The sequence below is a fragment of the Hevea brasiliensis genome, chromosome 5 (assembly GCF_030052815.1).
Source record: "Hevea brasiliensis isolate MT/VB/25A 57/8 chromosome 5, ASM3005281v1, whole genome shotgun sequence".
Lineage (NCBI taxonomy): Eukaryota > Viridiplantae > Streptophyta > Magnoliopsida > Malpighiales > Euphorbiaceae > Hevea > Hevea brasiliensis.
Genome location: NC_079497.1, coordinates 1,154,205 through 1,176,302, shown reverse-complemented (window position 1 = coordinate 1,176,302; position 22,098 = coordinate 1,154,205). Strand labels below are relative to the sequence as shown.

The window sequence follows — 22,098 nt, the reverse complement described above, 5'->3', positions numbered from 1 at the left end:
TGCATTCACTTTTTCTTCTTCCTCTGCCATTTTCGTCCTTCACCCTTTTCTTGAATACATTTCCATTTCATGAATATCCCCCATTCTCATCTGTTCACCTATAAGGTTTCACCAGCTGAATAATTCATCTTGCTAATACAGCCTTTACTTTAAATTAGACCATTTGTGAGAAGGGAAATTCTTGAATATTGTTGTTCTTACTCCATCTTCTCTTCTCCAGTTTAGGGCGCCAGGCAATGAGAATAAATTTCATACCATATGGCCATGCTCCTGATGCCAATTGGGGGAGAGGAATCAACTCGTATGTTAATACTAGAAATAAATGGAATGTTTCATGGTACAGTACCAACTGAATTAATGCAAACCGTCTTAAGAACTATCTAATTCCTAGAAAAACAGAGACAAAAAAGAGGCAACTAATAACCAAGATGAACATAGCACATAGCCCAAAATTCAATCATAAATGAGATTGCAAAGGCATATTAATTCCTTGCTGCTCATTTTCATTCCTTCTGATGTCTTACTAATTGGAAAAACAATATCGTTTGCAGTAACTTCAACTTAATTAGACTTCTTTGCCCGAACATCTAACTTCCGGGGCGTTAGCCCAGTAATGGTAGAGACTGATAATAATAAGCAAACATCTTTTTTACTTGGCAGACACAAAAACGATACAAACTAATGTGAATGTTACATGTTACGTAATCTTGAAAAATGTTAAGAAGTAAACAAATTTAACTTGCATCTCAATCAGACACCCTACGAACTCCCAAAAGTAGATCTACAATTTGCTACACAAGAAGATAAAATATCTAATGGTACAATTCACTCTGAAGTAAATCAATAATAGAGTGCGCTGAAGCCCACCAATCAGCTGAAGTAATGCAGGCATAATGATGTAACATCCCATGATTAAGGAATCATTGCAGCTAGATCGAAATGATGAAACCAGCTCTTGAATTTGCCATACATGATCCAGACTATGTCTATTAACATTTGCAGGAATGTCAGAATATCTTTTAATAGCAGATTCATCTTCAGAGCAAACGGAACTTGCTCCATTTCAGTTAGACCACACATGAACCAATCCATGCCTATTACCAGTGTAGATCTCATTCCGCTCTTCATCATAGAAAAGTGCAGTTATGTCTTCCAAAGCCTCTGCAACTGTACTTCTTATAGGAGAGTGACTCTGCTTTGACCTACTGCCACTGCACTCATCACCTTTGGGATTGCCATTGCCAGCATTTATTTTGGCTAAGCACTTTCCTGTCAAGATATTGCTGACATTGATAGAACCAGCTGCATCAAAAAAACAAATTATGAGATAAAATAACTTCCCTTGTGCTAACATGGTACATCTCAAAAAAAGACAAGCCAAACAAAAACACAATCAGAATGAGTTCAAAATATCTATTAAGATACAAAAATTTAGCAACCACCAGGTTATCCAGATAGACTTCTGCCACATAGACTTGTTCCTCTTTATTATCTAATGATCGTCTCCTTTAGAATAACACTCAGAATTATATGGAAAAGAGGATAACAAATCTGATAGTTTGAAACAATTATAAGTTAGCAAGATTCTCAAACTCTGCCAGCTCAAATCATAAGCTGTTTAAATACTTGATATAGCTGTCAACCAAAAAGGCAGCAGGAAAAGTTACCGTTTCCTTCCATCCACTGATCTTCAGATTCAGCTTTGCAGTAAGAAATAATAAGATCCTGATCGCTTGTTATGTATATGTTATTTGTATTACAGTCAGGATGCCATAACAAGTGATCCTCAAATGAAGTTACAAGCTCCCCACGAAAATTCCAAACAGCAACAGTTCTATTTCTGAAAGTTAGGAACAGCTGGTTCTCATAAAGAAAGATAAATGCTGAGGGAGTCATGAACTCAGTCCTGCTAACTTCCATTAGCTCTGCATTTCGAACCTGCATAAAGGAAGAACATATAATTACTGGCATAGAAATGATAATGGCCGCAAACAGGAAAGACATAGATAACTCACATCAAGGATCTGAAGATTCTCATTTTCCTGCTTAACAAGGAGCTTTTCATTAAATTGTTCAATGAAGTCCACCTTCTTATTTCGATGAAGCAGATGGTTGAAGGCTTTTAGAACTGTGCCATCTTCTATCGATAAAATTTTAAGAGGAACATGGCTACTTGCTCTATTGAATATCAACAACATTATTCCTGGACTGTTTCAAATAATGTAGCACATTTGCGAGTAAGAGGACCAAATATAAGGCAGAGAGAACAAAACAAGGGCCAAAACGTGGCACACAATTCAGAACTCGTTCAATCAGGCAACCGAATGACAATTACAAGGCATTAGTATCTGAAAAACATCACAAGAAAATGGCCACATATATGGAAAGACATTATGTATAAGGTTTGTTGCCAAGTATCTACGTGCAAAGGCCTTAGAGACTGAGTGTTCCATTATAGTAACAAGTTCCTATAATTAAAAGCTCCATTACAATTATAATGAGACCAAGCATGAGTCTTTCAAATGAGTAAGTGCATCACACCACTACAGAAATGCACACCCCCAAGGAGAGAGAGAGAGAGAGAGAGAGAGAGAGAGAGAGAGAGAGATTACCTGATTTTGATTTCTTGCACATGTTTGTCTGATATAGAGTACAGCATTGTATAGTTTTTAAGGTCAAAAACCTTGTAAACACTGACCACAACAGTTTATTAAGAAAGATAATGTTAGAATTCAAAAAATAAACATTTTGCAATCACAAAGTAAGAAGACTGGAAAGGTACCTGTCTTGGGCAGAGTAGGTTAGGACCTTTCCATTAACATCATCAAACTCTACAAACCCCGGCCACTTCAAGGACTCAGACTCAAAAAGAGCAAAACCAGCATCTGGCTTGCCCCTCCTTATATACCTAACAATTTAAATCAAAGTCACAAATTTCACAATTTAATACATACAATAACAAGAATGACAATAATATATATATATATATATATATATATATATATATATATATATATATATATATATATAAAGATGAGAAGATATTGGCATACTCGATTCTAGTTGATCTGCACTTTAAGGAGCTAAAGTTGTCTGAAGCATAAACTGAAACTGTGATGAGTGAATCATTGTTCTTATTATAGAACAAGCTTCGAATGACTTCATCAGGACTAACATTCAAAAAACATATCCTCTGATTTGTCTCTGCAATCATCAAAAGCAAGATAGAGTAATCTTCCTTAACATGAAAATGAAGTACAAATGAGGAAACTTAATGATACTTATTATCTCTTTGCAATATCATAATTTCAGTTATTACCTCTACTAAAAGCTGCACAAACACCAGAATGTGCAAGAGCAAAGACAATATCACGTGCAGCTACAATCTCAATGACTTTTGTTCTCTTCATCAAAAAGGGCAGCACTACCGAACAATGGCCCTTGGGATCATGAGTATCATACTCTTCCTAATCAAAGTAAACCAAACACATAAAAAAATTTTTGTTGCAACTAAACATAAAAATAATAATACTGAGCATTCCATCGCCATCTCAAAGAGATGCACCAGATCATAACTTACAACTTTGTTTTCTGATGCACCTAAATATGAATAACAAAAACCATTAAATGAACATGAATCAGTAACATTTTCGGCTCATAAAAGAGGCACCAGCTTGTCACAACAACAAACAAGGAATAGCCCAGAAATCTGAAACAAAAGGTACAATTATAATGAAATTTGAACAGCTTAAAAAATTGCAAAGCAACAATTCAGCTTCTTTTCTTTTCCCCATGATAATGGACATACAGAATTTGAATTAAGAATGATTAAAACAGAAAAACGGAGACTGGTGAAAAATGCAAGCCGAAAGGTAGAGATAGAAAGAGATAAGATACCATCAAACGCATATTGCGAAACCTCTCCTGGGCATTGCTCATACTGAAAGCACGATCTCGCTTAGACGAAATCTCGCGTCTCTGCAACTTCTTAACAGTGTTGACAAATCCATTTGTGCAAGGCCTCTTCTTAGCTAATATCCTCCTTCCGGAGCACGGCCTTGGACTCGCCGATATTCTCCTCCCTTCCATCCCACTATGCTACTTGTATTTAACCGCCACACCCAAGAGATGGAGAAGAAATCAACACCCCCTTCTCTCTCACTCTCTCTCTCTCTCTCTCTCTCTCCACCTTCAATTATAATTCGATCCAAATAATGAAACCCTAAAACAAAAAAAGAAAGAAAGAAAGAAAGGCACTCAACTCCTCAAACTGGAGAGAAACCCTAAATTATAGAAATATAAAAAGCAGAGAAATCGATTCAATTGCTTGAGCAAAAACGCCACTCTCTTTCTCTCTCTTGCTGTTGGGGTCAGTCACTGTGCCTGTGAGAGACGAGATGACTGTGAGGAGGAGGAAGAGGAAGATGAGTATCTCGACACACAAGAAGTGAAAAAAATCGAGGGAGGAGCCATTGATATATTCCTTTTTTTTCATTCAATTTAAACTTTTGATTTAAATTTAAAGTTTCATTTAAAAAAAGCATTATAAAGAATTTTTTTTAAGATTACTTATATTTCAATATCTATTTTTTAAAATTAATTTTTTTAGTTGTTATATTATTTATTAAAAAAATAAAATTTAAAGAGAATAAAATATTTATAAAAAATATATTTTAAAAAAATTATTAACAAATAAAATACGATTAAATCGTGTAAAATGGTTATAAGTGTTTCAGTGGCGAGCCTTAACTTACATTGAAAATACCCTTCTTAAAATATTTGATTTTGAAGTATAATTTCAGCATAAAAATAAAAAATTCTTAGAAAATTTGCTTTTTTATCCCTCACTCTATATAGAAAAGGATGATTAATTACTAAAATCATGGTTTGGTTTTTGGGTCGATCCCTTTTGTATTTAATAATTAACTTTTTTATTTTTTACTTTTTTTTTTAATTTCTTTTCCTATTATTGAATCTTCATCTATTGCTTTTGAATGCTGTTGCCAAACAAAGCACATGGCCCTGCTTGCATTCCATAATTGATATCTTTTCGCAACTTTGCTTTCAAGAGAGGAGGACGCCTTTGCTTTAGTTCACATATCCCTTGGCAGCTTCAAGCGAGAGGAGTTTGCGCTTGCCCATCTTTCAGCTGATTTTCTAGCATCAGCATGCTCTCCTACGAGACTTGTGATCACGCCATTCACATATTGAATATCCTGTGCAGTATAATTGTCCTTCAACAATGATTTCCAACTATTCGAATCGGAACTGTCGGTGCAGTTTTAGTTTCAGGTCGGAATTGGACCTCGCCCCCCAAAGTCTATATACAATCATGCTAGGGACGGGCCTTTTAGGCCCACAGAGAGCCTATTATAGGAACACTAGGCCTAGGTCAACCAGATGCATAATTCTCCATGGCTGGCCCAACTGCAGCTTGCTATGTTAAACAAGGCTCACTCATAAGGCAGCCATATTTATATTAAAATATATATAAACTCTCAATTATTGATTTTTTTTTTATAATTGAAATAAAGATTACAATAATTTATTTAAGAAACCATCTAGATAAAATTGAATTTGGAGATTCAGATGACATAGTTAAAGTCAAAAATATATGTTAAATCTCAGATGGACCCACCAGAAAACATTCATTAATTATTATTTAAACACTTGTAATTATTCCAAGGCAACGCGTTTAAGCATTTGTAAATATAAAATTAAGACAGATATATCATTTTCCGAGGTCTTTGGTTTTGTATTTTAATGTGGAATGATTTCCATCATTTTCCAAGGACGAAATTATTCCACTTCAAAGTTCAATTATGGAATTTAACTTTTTTTTTTTTACATTTTTATCAAATAATTTATACTAATTTTCTTTAAGTTGATTAATACAAAGATCAAAAATTTTATTTCTTAAAAAATAAGCATATATAAATAAATTAAACAAAAACTACCAAAATTAAAATTTTCGATGTAGTTTTAATTTAATTTTTTTATTTTAATTTTAATTTAATATAAAGTAAATAAAAATAAAAAGATTAAATAATCTAGTTAGTAATGATATTAATTTTATTTTTTCTATATGAACTGTTTAATTTCATTTTATATCATTATTTTTTTTTTACAGTTACTTTACTTCTTAAAAAAATAATATTATTAAAATAAATTAATATATGATAATTATCTTATTTATTATAATAATAATAATAATATTAATATTATTATATATGTTATTTTTTTATATCAGATAATAATTTATAAATTATGTTATGATATAAAATTAGGGAGGTTAGGGTCTTGAGTCACATCATCGTCTATGCGCAGCAAACTACTAGGAACCATCACCTTGTTTGCGAAAATATTAAGAAAGTGATGAGCGCCCCGAGCGAACCGGAAACCGGTGCTTCTGGAAGCACAGCCAATCTGACCAAACACAATTCAATGAACTTAAATTCAAATAATAATAATAGATTATTTACTAATTTAGTATTTCACATAAGTTATATTATTGTGTTGTATAATTTTTCATTTACACGGTTTCATGCGTCAACGATGAGCCTAATGTCTAAAAATAAGTGGATTTTTGTAGTTTTTTTTTACACCATTTCACATATAATTAAAAAAAAAAAAATTAATCTCGTGATGGAAAGATATTTATTAAGAATATTTTACTTCTTAGCGGATTGATTATGTATTAAATTGAAGATACCTGTAAAATATTTTTAAAAAATAATAAATTTTTTAATATTAAAATTAAAATTAGAAACGTGATGTTATTAAGGTTGTAGTTATCAGTAAAACACTTTGAAATGTGGGAAACTAAAAAACCAAAAATCAAACACAGAGCCTAACTTTTATTACTGAGGATGAATGCGCACATTTGCATAAGACCAAGTCATGCTCCCAGCAAATTGGATCTGTCCAATTCCATCCCTTTCAATTCTCTGATATTATACTTTTCTAACTATCCTCAGTTATACCTAATTCCATGGTTCGAGTTTCAGCCGAGTATCATCATCTTCCTAAGAAGAGGCTTTTGGGCACAAGAAAATACCATTTACTGCTTCAAAATAGGACCAAGAGCAAAAACCCATTTTAAACACAACAATTAATGTTGTAGTCTATTTAAGACTTCCCAAGTCCTGAGGAAATTGAATCAGACTTGATTAACACCCTTTCTAGATTCAACTTATGACACCTGCCTGCAACAGTATAAAAAATTTAAGCCCACTTGGTCATAGGACATCATATATTTATAGCCTAGAATTCAGCAAGTCACAACCCCACCCCATCATCAAACTCGAGTTCAAACTTTGTTCTGTAGAAGGATACAGATACCAGAGTCGCACCAAAAGGCCTGAGTAGAAAAGATGCAGAAGGCGGAGGAAACCGCTTTAAATCCATCAAAGGTAGCAAAAGAGACGAGAGATGCCGAAGCTCAAACTCTACCTAAACCCAAGAGCAAACACAGGCGTAGAAACATTTGTCTTGGGGTAACAGCGGCCGTCATCGTCGTTTTCGTTCTAGTGGTGGTGATCTTAGCTTTTACAGTGTTCAAAGCCAAAGATCCTTCCACCACCATCGACTCAATCACTTTAGATGGCCTGCGTTTCTCCTTAGACCCTTCCAGGATGGGCGTCAATCTGAATATGACCTTGGACGTGGATCTCACCATCACCAACCCAAACAAGGTGGGCTTCAAGTACAAAAACGGTTCTGCTTTGATGTATTACAAAAACGAACTTTTTGGGGAAGTTCCAATTGCAGCCGGCAAGATTAGCTCCGACGATACCAAGCCCATGAATGTAACCGTCACGGTGATGGCGGATCGCTTGCTCAACAATCCCCAGCTCTATACAGATGTTTCGTCGGGGGTCTTGATTATGAACGCAGTGATCAAGATTTCTGGTAAAGTTTTGATTTTTAATATATTTAAAGTGAGCGCGGACACCACTACAACCTGCGACGTCAGTGTCTTTCTTTCCAATTCCACGATTGGAGAACTGGACTGCAAGTATAAGGCGAAGCTGTAGAACAAGCTTATATTATTTGGATATTTTAAGATTATTAATCAATTAAAGTCTGGTTCAGATTCTGCCATTTAGCTTAACACCTGATGCATGTTGATTACTGGTCGTGAGGGTAGAGATTTTCTTGTTCATGAGATGATTCTGTATTATTAGAGCAACATAACACATCATTATATAATCGAAAAACTTCCATATTAAAATCAATAAAATTTAATTAATAATATTAAAATAATTTCTATATACACTTTAATTTGAATTTTAACATTTTTTAGTTTTTCTTAACCGGTTCGATTCAAAATCGATCCGATTGAATGCACTTCCTTTATTAAAAACTTGTCATTACATGGGATGGAGCTTATAGTAATTGCACTTTTTTGCAAAATAAGGATGTCCGAAATGTTTAAATGAGGAGAAAGAAATGGTAATTAAGCAAGTAATAGCCTCAGAAAATATTTCCTCTCCAGCAAGATGAGGCCAATGCCATGGCAATTCTATTCTTGTTTTGTTCTGTGCGAATATCACTTGCGTATAGCAAGTGCAATGCTCCCCAAAATTGCAAGGCTTGGTGTATTTTCTGGAATAGGGCTGATAAATTATATGGGCTTCAACCGTAAATTCCTCATGGAATAGCAGTTGTGAAATATGGCCATGGCATTACTTGCAGCCTGCTTACAACCAAATAACCAATCCATGACCAATGATCTTTAAAGGGGGAGTTTTTATTTAAATTGGATTTATTATAAATTTAAAATATAAATATATAAAATTTATTTAAATTTTATAATTTTTTATTTTATTTTAAATTCATGATATGTTGGATGTGAAGAAGAAAAATCAGTGTTTAAAGCATTAAGCTATCTTTCTCTGTATCTGACCCATCGGCGAATTTATGGCTTCCACTTCTCCCACCCATTCCTGACCTTGTAATTCTGTAACTGTTTCCCATCTCTTCCCCTGCAACCCACAACAAGATTATACCACTCTCCTATTCAATGTCAACAATGACAGAAACTGGCGATCAGCGACTCCCTAACCCAGGGAGGCGTTGCTGCATCATCGTTGGTGGGTCGATTCTCTTCTTCTTTTTCATCCTATTCCTAATCATTCTCATCCCAGCATTGAATTCGACAGTGTTCAAGGTTAAAGAACCTAAGGTCCAACTTATCTCAGATTCCCTCGTTGGCGTCTCCCCTCGTATCTCTTTCCCAGTTATCAATACTGAACTGAATATCACCCAAAACCTCACGCTTCGCGTCCACAACCCAAATCACGCCAGCTTCAAGCATGGTCCTGGAAAGAGTTTGCTTCTATACCAAGGCAACCAGGTGGGAGAAGCCGATCTGTACCCTGGTTTTGTACCCTCCAGGGGGACAGTAACGATTCCTTGCAGGCTTACAGTAGAGGTGGATGAGTCAGCATCAAATCAGAAAAGCTTGATTAGTGACATATTGGCCGGACAGCTTGAAGTGGAAACACACACAACGATTCCAGGTCGGATTAATTTCCTGGGGATATTCAAGAAGCATGCCGTTGCTACTTCTGCATGCAGGTTTACTATTGCTTTTCCTGCCATGAAGATTCAAAACCAGAAGTGCAAGAGCAAGAGCAAGTTACGAGAGTAAATCTCACAAGGGCTACATGCGTGTGACTTTGGTTGAAGAATCTATACCTGCAGGTTTTAGATCCCAATTATGCCTCCCGGCATGGTAAAGAGGTCAATTAAGAATAGCTTAATGTTTTCCTTTTAAGCCGATTTGGTTTCAGTATTATAGAGTTTCTTAGAATATCCAGCTCAATTTGTCTTGTACAGTTGTGCAGAGATGCAGAAAGCTGAATGTTCCTCACCTAAAGAAGATACAACTTCTTGTACATATGCAAACAAAATTTTCTTCTTTCTCTTTTTGTTAATCCAAGCATATGTCTATAGCTGCCGAATTGCATATCCGCAACTAAAAGGTGCAAATGCATTAGAAATGCCAATCATCTTGTCTATCACAATGGCTGTTTAAACAAGATGAAGATGAGTTAATAATTCTATAGCATATTCTAAAAGGAATTCTTATGTAGATCCAATTTATCATGAATTCATATAAAATGGGATCATATGTCAAATAAATGAGATCTAAATGTATATTTTGAATATATGATAAATTAAATTAAAGTAAGTTTTTCCCGTTTAGTAGTAATAATGTAAAGCACCTCTCTTGGAAGAAATAATTTTGAAGTCGAAATAATTTTGAAGTCCACTTCGGAGGCAACAACACTAGAGATTGGTGCATTGTGGATCAAGAGAAGCCTCATGCTTATTGCTTTGCTAGTAAATTGAACAATAAGGCATCTAAACCTGCAACGATGCATTGTGCATGCTCGACATTGGGAGAAGGAAATTCTTCAAATTGGCGCATTGTGCATTTATGTTTGCGTTGTCAATACATCGCCTAACGGGATAAAATGGAAAATAAAATAAGAAAGAACAAAAGAGAGTGTTTTTCTTATGTCCTCTACCAAGTTTCTGTATGGAAAGGGAGAGCTTCATATTCACTTTGCAACTCTTTAGGTATATGACCATAAACATGGTATAATCAGAGAAAACAAATCATGCGGTCTTTTCATAACTGATTTGGGTTGACTGACTTAGAAAGGCTGTAGATATTGCATTAATGTGGAAAACAAATAGTTGAACAATGGTACTGTTCTTACGTTTTATTTGAGAAATGGAGATGAAGGTCTCAATCTAAACCTGATTTGAGTGTTCTCAAAGTCTCAGAGATCAAAGTACATCATATAGAAAACTAGATATATACTATATAGGAGCTGTTAGGTGTCTTTCTGATCAGTATCTCATTGCATTGACTCTCTGTAATTGTCAATTAACTATGCTGGTGGTAAAAGGTTGAATCTTGAGTTCATGATGGACCCAACTGAACATCCCTCTGATTAAAGAACCCCTTTCTTGAACAATTTGTTGGTTATCTTCACCATTTACCTTATTACTTCACTCTAATCAATCACATATAGACAATCATCAATTTCAGTCAAAAAGGTATTAGATCATTATTAATTTGGTTTATACATAATGCCACCAGACAGAAAAAGGAAGACATTCATATTCACGGATGTACAAGCTAACATATTGCTTACACAACATGCACATAAACAAAGAACTCTTATTGCTGTCTAAGAAAATAAAAAACTGATAATTTCCAAGGGTATAAAGCATCAAAAATTCCTATACAACGCTACTACTATACTGTAATCTTGGTCAGACAGCAATTTCCCTTCTAAATTAAATCTTTAAGAAAACATATGAGGCACAAAAGTTACGCCTTTAACTAATTCATAACCCACACTTGCAAAATTAGTTGGCAGTGTAGTGTCATATTCTAAATAGCACAGATAATGTCCAATACCGTTAGAATTCAAGCTTTTTGCATAAGCCCAAATCAATAATCCTTGATTTACCAGTTGGCTCTAAAGGAGCACCAGGGCAAGTTTCAACAATTACATTTAGCCGAGAAGCTGAGGGAGGTGTCCTGCAAGCATCACAATCCCATTCCATATTTGATAGTTCAGCAAGAGCACTCTCTGTTTGCTTAGAAACAATAGCCTCCAAGAGATTTTCATATACTGATTTGAACATCTCCACATCTAAAATGGACTCCATACCATTACCAGGACTTGCATGGTCCAAACCTTTGAGGGAAGATTCAAAGTTAAGTCTTCGAGCAACACTGATCCTTGCCTCATCAAAGTATTTCTTAGACTGGGGAGCCAAGACTTTGTCATCAGGACTTGGAGCAAATGGGTCAAAAACAACATCTTTAGGTGTTTTGGGGCTGCTAGAATTATCAATATAGGGGAACTGGTCCTGATTTCTATTGGTTTTAGATGCAAAGGTTAGCAAAGTCGGCATTTTTGTCACCATAGTGAGAGAAGAACTAGGCTCCAAGAGGAAATCCCCATTCTCTTTGTTTGCATCAGGAGTGATAGGCCTAAGAGATGGGTCAACTTTTGCCATATTAGCTTCTTCACCATAAGTTTCATCCAAACTTTCTGTGGATTTTAGGGATAAATCTTGACTTTTCCCATTTCATCCATACAAATCTCAGAACCCATAAGACTTATTAACGAAAACAACAATTGCTGATAGTGATGACAAAGATGATAGAAACAAAATATAACTATAGAGAAGCAATCAATCACAGCTATTAGTAAACCTATTCCAAACAGTAAACATGCGCTAAAATCAGTTGTTTTTTGGGAGGAAAAGAAAATTAATCCAATTGAAATATACAGAATCCTACAGTTAGAGATTTTGCAAGTCCAAATCAAATAGAAAACATCATGTTAGTACAATTTGCACAAGAAAACTAGAAACGCCAATTAAAAATACAACACAATTGATTTAGCCACATACACAAAGAGAGTAAGTCGATAGAACCCTAAAATCAAGAGTTAAAGTATAAAACTTTAGCCACATAACTAAGAGAGTAGCCAGACCTTACAATGAAATACTAAAAGAACTCAACGAAATTTAAAAAAAAAAAAAACGAAACCTAAGTTGACGGGAGAAATAGAAAACTTGCAGCAGCGGCGGCTGCGGTGGCGGCGACAGGAACAAGGGAGTAAAAGGAGAATAGAAAGAGAATAAAACGGCAGCGTGTATGCGAATCTTCAGAATTAGGCTAGTTTTCAGGAATTAGAGCTTTTCAAGCTGTAACTGCTAAAGGCTGAAGCAGAACTGAATGCGATGTCACATGACATTTGTGTGGGCGCTCTTGTCACCCGCACAAGTGAAATGTTATTTGCATAATATAATATATTTATATTTATATTCTTTTAAAAAATATATATTATATAAAAATAATTATACTTTACGCATCATTTTAAGTCTTGTTATTTTTTTTTCACTTTTTTTCATCATTAATTTATTATATTTTTATATTATAATATTTAATTATTTATTTTACACGTGATCAAATTATTTTAATTGATATTCTTATGCATTTATTGTCATTATAATATAATATATTTTCGATCTTAACATTTATATCTTTACGATACTTATTCATAGATATTAATAAATTTAGTGATGATTTAGTTTCAAATAGAGTATAATTAAAATTTAATCTATCTAATTCAAAGTTAAACTAAAATCAATTAAAACTAAATTAATAAAAAATTAATTATTTAATCTAGTGTGATTATGAGCTAACATAAATTTTTCATTAAAAATCTAAATTATTAAATTTAACTAAAATTATAATAAATTTAAATTGAAATTAAAATTAAATTAGAATAAAAACTAATAAAGATTTAATAAAATTGATATGGGTATAATCTCTATCCATGACATGAAAATTGTGTATTGTGATTTCTAGCCACCAAATCTAAAAATCAAATAAATTTTAATGTATTAATATTTAAAACATATATTAAGTTTGTGAGCTCTTAAAAAAATGTTGACGGGAATAAATATTGAGTAAATTAATAATCTTCTAATTAATAAATAAGTTATGAAGAAGAGTGTAGTTATAGAAAGTTTAAACTCATAATAGTTAACAAGTTAAATATTTATATTTAAATTTATGTATTTATTATATATTTTTTAATTATTTTTATATAAATTTTAATATAAAATATATAATTTAATAATTATTAAAATTGTTCTTATACGATAACAAACTTATATTAGAATCCCATAAAAAAAAAATGATGATAATCAATTGACTTTTCCAATCATATTCAAACTGGACGCCCGTTTTCAAAAGCATTCAAAGGTATTTGCAGCCGCAAAGTCATACAATTAGCCTTAATATTCTAGAATTAGGGCAGCTAGAACATGGAATAATCAACCAATTAGGGCAGCTTACTTTTGGTGCACATTTGTTCTTTTTCATAATCACGTAATGTTTATTCTACATATTATATAAAAAAAAAATCACATTTTTTATAGAGAAAAAAAAAACCATATTCATATATTTTTGAAATTAATATTACATAAAATTTCAAATTATAGTCGGAATAACAAATGAGCTTTATTAGAATAATAACGAATAGTACATTTGTAAAAATATTAATAGTATTATTTTAATTTCTAATTTCAATTAAAATTACTGATTAACAAAAAAGGTTGACTATGTACTTTTCCCCATGGGGAGCTTTATAGCGTGGACGCGTGGCCACCAACGTATACGCAACTTGAAAGTTCTTTGGGGGAAAAAAAAAAGTCTTCGCACAAAGAACTTTCTAAGTTCTAACATAACATAAAACTTTATGATATTGACAGTAAACATTAATTATTTATTAAATGAATATATACATAATCGATAGGTAAATTTCACGTCAGGACCACAATCAGAATCAGACTTACTCAAATTGGATAATATCAATTAAAAGTGAAATTGAATTAAATTATTATTGAATCGATGAAAATTAATTGATTCATTTCGAGCCAAAATTAAATTTATTATCAAAATTGGATTAATTTGGAACCGAAACAGATAAGGATAAGATTCAGATTTATACCCATCGAAATCACCGATTCCACATTTGAAACCGGCCGTGGCCAGCACTAGTTAGGCTTTTGCTTCGACTTTAAGTGAATGACTGCAAATTGATTGGCAATTGGCAATTGGCAAAGGTGCAGAAGTCTCCCAATGAGAAAAAGTCGTGGATGGCTGGCAAAAGAGTCTCTCAACTACGCTAAACACGCTTCATCCCTCATAATATAGCACTCAGAAAATGTGAAATTTCACAAAACGTGTAAGATCAGATCCAACATCTGCCCCTTTTCTTTCTTTTAATTCCTAAACCACGTTCCCACTTGTGCCCAACAGCACCCTATGGAAGCACAAGCATCACCACCGTTCTCTGAAAAACCCAAGCCCTCCCTCTCCAGGAAATCTTCATCCTGCTCCTCCTTCCGCCTACGTAGCCCTAGCCTCAATTCCCTCCGTCTCCGCCGCATCTTTGACCTCTTCGACAAGAATGGCGATGGAATGATCACAGTCCAGGACCTTAGCCAAGCGCTCAGCCTTCTTGGCCTCGATGCTGACTTCTCCGAACTTGAATCTACCATCAGATCTCACATTAGGCCTGGCAATGATGGCCTTTTGTTTGAAGATTTTGTATCACTTCACCAATCGCTGGATGAAACCTTCTTTACCTACGACGAGGAGAATACGGAGGATGGACAGGATGCAATGACGCAGGAAGAATCTGATCTGTCGGAGGCTTTCAAGGTGTTTGATGAAGACGGCGATGGCTACATTTCTGCACATGAACTTCAAGTAGTGTTGAATAAACTTGGAATGCCCGAAGCTAAGGAGATCGACAGAGTTCAACAGATGATCTGCTCTGTTGATCGTAATCACGATGGCCGTGTCGATTTCTTCGAATTTAAGGACATGATGAGAAGCGTTATCGTTCGCAGCTCTTAATTAATTAAACCTCTCTCTCTCGTTTTCTTTCTGGATTTTCTTTTCTTGGTAGTGAGTAGTAGGCACGCATGGAGAGAGAATCCATTGATGTAGTGATGGTAAGGCTTCATGCATGCATGTATATGTTAATCTATGATTGTGAAAGGATCCACACATCTTCAGTTTTTGCTAAAAACCATCTTTGTGCGTAAGTAGCAGTCTATTCTCCATTGTTGTGGGTAACGATTTATAATTCATACATTATTTAAAATTATATTAAATTTCATTAAAAATTGAATATATTTATTTATTTATTTATTTATTTTACTAATTTACGATATAAATTGAGTTATAAGAATAGCAAATTTTTAATTAAAGTTAAATAAATAAATAAATTTATCAGCTACTAAGTTATTATAGTCTAAGCCAATCCCTTGAAGATCTTGGAACCTCCCATGAAATTACCTAAAATTCAGGGTTGATTTGGTGTTCTACGTCAACTTAATGAGATGAAATTATGTGGGCTCTTCTCTTTGACATCTGCAATTGTGATTAAATGTCGCTACATGCTAAATAATTTCAGCTGGATAAATGAAGATAGATTTTATCTGCAAAAGTTTCTCAACAAACAAGAAAATAAAGTGGCCGAGGGCGAAGGGCAAGGTCATTGTTAATTAGTTCAACTTGTTTTAATTTCCATCTCTTTAATTAGTCATTTTTAATCCAGCGTAGTTCAATAATCATAAATTCTAATAGCTATATGTCGCCATAGCTGTCACTATCAATCAGAAGATTAAATTCCAACTTCTAAGACGCCAATATTGAACCACGAGAGATTAAGGAAATTCATGTAGATTTTTCTCCGGCTCGGTCTAATTCAATTTTGATTTAAAGGTTTAAAAAAAATGGAATCGGACCTCCGAGTTATAAGATTTTATATTTGATTTGGTTTGATTTTAATATAATTCAATGATTATTTAGGTTGATTTATTAAATTTAATCAAAATTAAAAAAATTAAATCGAATCAAACCAAAATTGAGAAAACTCTCTTGGAAAAGTTCCAATACTTTTAAATCTTTGAATCAAAACCAACCCGAAACTAAATTGTAACCGGCCAATAATCGGCCTTCACGAGGGAGTCGTCTCACTTCTCAGGTCCGAGAATTTTGTAGGCATCAATATGCTTTAGCTTAACTATACATGCAATCCCTATCTCCAAACCAAGACGAACTCTGATCTTTATGATCATGGAAAGCAAAACCTTTGAATCTCGAGATCCAAAGCTGGAAGACAGTTTCTCATTTAGCAGCTGCTACGATTTCAACTCCTCTTCCTCTCTCACTATCTTATCCGATAACGATCAGACAGACGATGACGATGAAGACTCGTTTATCGAAATTTCTCTTGACCCCGCACATCTCGGCGATGGTGATCTTGGTGGCGGCCGTGGAGTAGAGGACTGCGATGATGATGAAATGGAGCATCTTAGATCGTTTTCATCCGGCGTTTTCCTTCCCACCGAAACAAAAACCTCGGAGTTATGCGAGTCTGTAACTTCCTGTACATCGTCTTTGTCGTCGTCGTCTTCGTCGGTGTATACTTTCAGCTCTTCCTCCACGGAAGAAGAAAGTCAGCGGAATTCACAGGTGGAGTCGAAGCTTTGTAATTCTAGAATGCAGAAGACTATTAGAAGCAAGGTATTGTTTCCGGCAGTCAACCGCTTCGTCAATACGTTCACTTCCAGTTTCAGGGAATCGTCGGAGATTGACCAAGGAGATGGCCGTTTGCCAGACGCCAACCAGTTGGACCTCGCAGCCAGCAGGTATTTGCACTTTCTTTTTAAAAAATATTATTTCTTTTCCGCGTGAATTAATCCAGCCAATTCAGTAAAAGAAAAGTGTTTTTCTAATTTTTATTTTTACTCTCCTTCATGAGAAATTACCTCTTTAATGGAGTTTTTATTATTAATTATTATATGTGAGAAGATAAGTAGGTATGAAGTATGAACTAAGAAATGAGAATTTTGACATTTGAAAGCTCTCTTAATTTTGGGTCTTTGTTACGTTTCAAAACTAAATGCCATTGTCTTTGGGTTGGGTAGGAAAAGTAAAAAAAAAAAAATTTAAGGAAAGATTAGGTTGGGGTTTTTTAAATGGGCATCTTTAAAACAATAGTTGAGGCTCTTTATTCTTATTATAAGGTTTATTTATCATAATAAAATTTGATCATGATCATGATCATGATAGGTGAATAACTAGAAACCATTATAATTTTCACTCGTTCAAGCCTTGTTAACGGTATTGCATTGCATATTTGATTATACTTTGATCATGCAGAGTGTTCACTTTCAATTCTTGTTTTGAACCAATAGCACAAGCAAACCATCAAAGATAACAACAACTACAATAACAATAAACAATGGCGCCATGATGAACTTCTTTACAATATTTCGAGCGCTGAAAGTCAGAACATTACTAGCATCATTTCTCAAGGCCTCCAAGGCAAAGTCTACGAATGACAAGGGAAAAATACGAGAAAAGACAATGATCTGGAGCTATAACCAGAGCCTAACCAAGCCAACAATGGACAAGGGTTCAATGGAAACGAAGCAAGGAAAGAGATCAAGAGTGTTAGAACTGAACTTGGACTCCATTAGAAGGGTCTTGGAAGCCATGAATATTAGGAACATTGGTCGCAGAGAAAGAAGAACAAAAAGCTGCCCTGGTTCAACTAAGTCCTCTCCAATTCACCAGCGATTTCCCTCTGAAAATTATACAAGTTCATCAGCTGCCACTGATAACAATATTCAGGCAGCTATTGCTCATTGTAAGAGATCATTCGGCCCAGATGATTAATGTTTTATTTTTTTAGCTTCTCTATTATATATAATTTCCATTACAAATGCTCTCAATAAATTAAAATCCATTACAATGAGAGTTTTGACATGCATTGTGTTCTGCCCTCCCAATTAATTGCCCTGAATTCTCTTATTAGCTCAAGTTTGAACTCTTGTATGCCAACAATTAATCAAAATTTGCTTGCTCTTAATTGTTTTTAATGCGTTAATTGATATGGGAAAAAAGATTTTTTTTCTGGGATAATTAGTAAATCTTCTGATGTTTAGTGTGATTAACACTTCAAACTTCCCACATTAGCATATTAAAAAATTGAAGAATACTTAATTTTCAAACTTCCTACATTAGCATATTATTAAATATTTGTAACTTAATAGAATAATTTTTGAAATAAGTTAATATATGAAAATTTAACAACAATATTGAGGATAATTAAATTTAATTGAATCAGAAGAATTTTATAAGAAAAAATATTTAGTAGAAAATTATAAAAGGAGAGTTTGCCAGGTAAATTAACATTCTTTCTTGTTGCCAGTTACATTACACACATATCGATGGTTAAGACATCCCAATCGCATCCAAACCTGCTGTGTCCCAAAATGCTTGGGCCAAATCCACCTTCCCCTACCCTAAAACTCAAAAGATGGGCGCAACATATGTGTGTAATGTAACTGGCAACAAGCAACATCTGTATGCAGGCCAACCAGAGTTGATGAAGCCCCTGAACCTCTACAAATCCTTGGATTTGGGTAAGCCTACCCAAGAAGCCAATCCTTGGCAATGGCATCGTAAGAGGTAATGACCCTCAACTGGGCTCATCAGAGGAAGCTCATTGCTCCTGAGTTCTTCCCCCACAAAGCTAAGGTACATGTTAATTATGGGCACTCCAAGAAGTTGATTGCCTTTTGAGAATGTGAAGTCTTCTGATGAGTGTCACTGGCTATAGGAGGAGTCTACTATACTATGTGATAAGAAAATGGCAGAGCCAGGTTGAAAGTAATGGAGGATTTGCAGAAATAACTGTTGACAGAGATTTGAAAAGCGTTTCTGCAGATATCATCTCAAAAACTTGTTTTGTCAAATCTTTGCAAAGTTGAGAGCCCTCCAAGAAGCACGTCCAAACCAAGCCCTGATAGCCGGGATTGTGGAGGTCTGCAGTGAGAGGATCCATGAATGCTTGCTAGACTTGGACTAATTTCATCAGCATGAAGAGGGTAATTGAGCTCCCATTTTGTTCTTGATCACAGAAAGCAGAGAAAACATTCACTTGCACTAAAGCTTCATTCTTGAACTTTTCAATTGCAGCTGATGTTGCGCTGCGACTCTATGGTAGTCGCAATTATGTTCTTATTAAAGTAATCTGGACCAGTTCAACCAATTCACACTAAAAACCCAAGAAATTAATTGAATGAATGAAAAATGAGAATTCGGCCTACGTTTGTATTGGGCTACACATAATGCACATAGAGAAGAGTAGATGGAATGCCCAGCTCAAAACCCACTAAGCCATGTTGAAGGGTTCAAAATGGGCTTACGAATTCCGCATCAACAGCGTTGGTGCTCCTCCCTCGGGTGGTCATTGGTGTCCGTAGGCGTTGGATGCTTATGCACTGTTTTGGAGAACTTCTGTTCATCATAAACTCTAGTCCAAATTCGTTCCAAAAAAATTTTATATATATATATATATATTCATATTTTTCTTGCTTGCTAAACACATCAATCCGTTCTTAATTATGACCATTAATAACACATCAATGAAAAAAAAAATTATTTTTTATATTAATTAGTCTCTTAAATTTTTGATTGGCCATTCAAATATTTACAAAAATTTTTTAAGCAGATAATTTTTTGTTAATTGGCCTGTTAAAATTTTTTTTTATTGCTACCTAATAATTTATAATTCATCTATTATGATTTAAATTCAAACATCAAAGTTACATGGTTACCATTAAATGAATACAAAAGTTTAATAAAAAATTAATTATTTAAATTTTTATATTTCATTAGTAGTTGTTATTTGAAAAATAAATATAAATTAATTTAATAATTTTTTACATAAAATCTCAAATTATGTGAAAATTTTTTGATTTATATTTTTGTTTTGCCTCTCTTTTTATAGGTATATTATAATTTTTTTTCTTTGTCTTTCATTTTATTTAGGTTTTTATCTTTTATATTATTTAAATTCAAAATTTATTATTTTTATATATGTAAAGTTAGAGAAAACTAGTAATCTCAATTATTATGCAAATTTTGAATTAATTAATTTAACTACACATTTATTCTTATTTGATATGTTTATTTTGTTGGGTTACTAATATCTAATTTTCATATCTCTTTGATTTTAATAATTATTATTTTTTAATTTTATATTATTATGCCATGTATTATAGCTATTTAAGGTTTATTATAAATTTTATACCAACATTTTATATAATACTTTGCTAACTGATTTTTTTATTATTTTTTATAAATAAAATGAGTATAAATATATTTACAAAGTATAAATATATTTACAAATTAATTAATTAATAATATAAAAATGTATATTACATTTTTTTATTAATTCGTATAAATCGATATTCAATTGAAAATTTTATATTTTGATTAGGTTTGATTTTCTCTAAATTTCAATTGAATTCAATAGTATTTTAAATTTTGTTAAAAAATCAATTAATAATTGTAACACCCCTGATTTTTTTATATATTATTATTGGGCTTCGTGTAGGTATCCTCAATTCGCGGAAATTCGACAGTTGTCCGGATCTGTGAATTTCCGGCCAGACAGACCAGCTACCGGAAAAGTCTCCGAATTGGATCGAGGTTTTGGCTACCCCACCATTATCAGGCATCCCGAGCGCGTTCCCGAAGTCGGAATCGGCAAAGGTAAACCCGAACCTTTCTTTTTCATAATTTTCTAGTGCTTAAATAGGATTGAAAATCCATAAAATATTCGTGGTAGTTTAGAAAATTACGATTCTTTTTGCAATAGCTTAGTAATATTTCTAAGGACCGCGGGGCAGAGTTTTATAATTTTTAGAGCTTATTTGAGCAGTTTTTGCAAAAAATGATCAATTATAAGGACTAAATTGAAATTTTACATATTGTGATGAATGATTGATTTGATGGGCCCATGAGGGGCTGTGTGATATGATTGAACTGTTGATGTATGGATTGTGAGTATAGAAGTGCGTTTTTAGCCCTTTTTCAGTTTTGGTAGGTCCTAGGTATAGGGAGACTCACGGATTTTCGCACGACTTAGGACGTAATTGGTCTTTTTCTTTATTTGTATTAAGTCGATTGTATTAAATAAATGTAATATGATTGTCGTGAGCCGACAGCCTTCTTCCTCCGCCCGCCACAAAGTAATTTGTCGTCAAGTCGGTGAGTAAAATATTAATTTTAATTGTAATTTCGATATTATTATATGTTCAGCATGCCCATGCATCACTTATATGCATATATTTATGTAGTTAAACTCTAGGCACGAATTATGTTGCATTCATAACTGTTAATGTGCCATGAATGTTGTTGTGGTAATTTGGAGCAGTGTGCGTGCGTTAGCGTGCGTGTGATGTGGTGTGGACTATGGATAGGACGGGGTAGTCACGGCTTGAGTAATTCGCTGGGACCCGTTCCTTCGAGGGGTAGTCACGGCTTGAGTAATTCGCTGGGACCCTCGATTTGGTTATTAAGTGGAAGTCCGAGCTTGAGTAATTACCGGCACTGTGTTGGATTTAAGAGAGTCAGATAGGGATCAGCTCCCATATGTTATGATTGATACTACA

At 33.9% G+C, this 22,098-nt stretch overlaps 5 protein-coding genes across 5 annotated transcripts; 4 read left to right on the top strand and 1 right to left on the bottom strand.

The window, feature by feature from the left end:
• Positions 1-630: 630 nt before the first annotated feature.
• LOC110667709 (uncharacterized) lies at positions 631-4,500 on the bottom strand. Its single transcript, XM_021828642.2, has 8 exons — positions 3,898-4,500; positions 3,320-3,467; positions 3,054-3,204; positions 2,783-2,908; positions 2,613-2,693; positions 2,016-2,208; positions 1,668-1,938; positions 631-1,302 (listed from the first exon to the last, which is right to left on the bottom strand). Exons 1-8 carry the CDS (start codon positions 4,087-4,089, stop codon positions 1,064-1,066), a joined length of 1,401 nt encoding a protein of 466 aa, XP_021684334.2. The 5' UTR covers positions 4,090-4,500; the 3' UTR covers positions 631-1,063.
• Positions 4,501-7,011: 2,511 nt separating this feature from the next.
• LOC110667644 (uncharacterized) lies at positions 7,012-8,273 on the top strand. Its single transcript, XM_058146498.1, has one exon. The coding sequence runs from the start codon at positions 7,374-7,376 to the stop codon at positions 8,034-8,036; it is 663 nt and encodes a 220-aa protein (XP_058002481.1). The 5' UTR covers positions 7,012-7,373; the 3' UTR covers positions 8,037-8,273.
• A 761-nt stretch (positions 8,274-9,034) lies between these two features.
• On the top strand, positions 9,035-9,655 carry LOC110667645 (uncharacterized). Its single transcript, XM_058147613.1, has one exon. It carries the CDS (start codon positions 9,035-9,037, stop codon positions 9,653-9,655), a length of 621 nt encoding a protein of 206 aa, XP_058003596.1.
• Positions 9,656-14,547: 4,892 nt separating this feature from the next.
• On the top strand, positions 14,548-15,666 carry LOC110667655 (probable calcium-binding protein CML43). Its single transcript, XM_021828567.2, has one exon. It carries the CDS (start codon positions 14,879-14,881, stop codon positions 15,473-15,475), a length of 597 nt encoding a protein of 198 aa, XP_021684259.2. The 5' UTR covers positions 14,548-14,878; the 3' UTR covers positions 15,476-15,666.
• An 814-nt stretch (positions 15,667-16,480) lies between these two features.
• LOC110667656 (probable membrane-associated kinase regulator 1) lies at positions 16,481-18,503 on the top strand. The gene is made up of 2 exons (XM_021828568.2): positions 16,481-17,277; positions 17,827-18,503. Exons 1-2 carry the CDS (start codon positions 16,697-16,699, stop codon positions 18,308-18,310), a joined length of 1,065 nt encoding a protein of 354 aa, XP_021684260.2. The 5' UTR covers positions 16,481-16,696; the 3' UTR covers positions 18,311-18,503.
• Positions 18,504-22,098: the final 3,595 nt, after the last annotated feature.

What these genes read in the sequence shown, in the direction of transcription:
- LOC110667644 (XM_058146498.1), top strand. Translation starts at nt 7,374, where the DNA reads ATGCAGAAGGCGGAGGAAACCGCTTTAAATCCATCAAAGGTAGCAAAA.
- LOC110667709 (XM_021828642.2), bottom strand. Translation starts at nt 4,089, where the DNA reads ATGGAAGGGAGGAGAATATCGGCGAGTCCAAGGCCGTGCTCCGGAAGG. An exon ending in TGCAGATCAACTAGAATCGA is followed by an intron (nt 2,909 to 3,053) that starts GTATGCCAATAT and finishes TTAAATTGTTAG; the next exon opens with GTATATAAGGAGGGGCAAGC. An exon ending in ACCTACTCTGCCCAAGACAG is followed by an intron (nt 2,694 to 2,782) that starts GTACCTTTCCAG and finishes TGTTGTGGTCAG; the next exon opens with TGTTTACAAGGTTTTTGACC.
- LOC110667656 (XM_021828568.2), top strand. Translation starts at nt 16,697, where the DNA reads ATGATCATGGAAAGCAAAACCTTTGAATCTCGAGATCCAAAGCTGGAA. An exon ending in TTGGACCTCGCAGCCAGCAG is followed by an intron (nt 17,278 to 17,826) that starts GTATTTGCACTT and finishes TTGAACCAATAG; the next exon opens with CACAAGCAAACCATCAAAGA.
- LOC110667655 (XM_021828567.2), top strand. Translation starts at nt 14,879, where the DNA reads ATGGAAGCACAAGCATCACCACCGTTCTCTGAAAAACCCAAGCCCTCC.
- LOC110667645 (XM_058147613.1), top strand. Translation starts at nt 9,035, where the DNA reads ATGACAGAAACTGGCGATCAGCGACTCCCTAACCCAGGGAGGCGTTGC.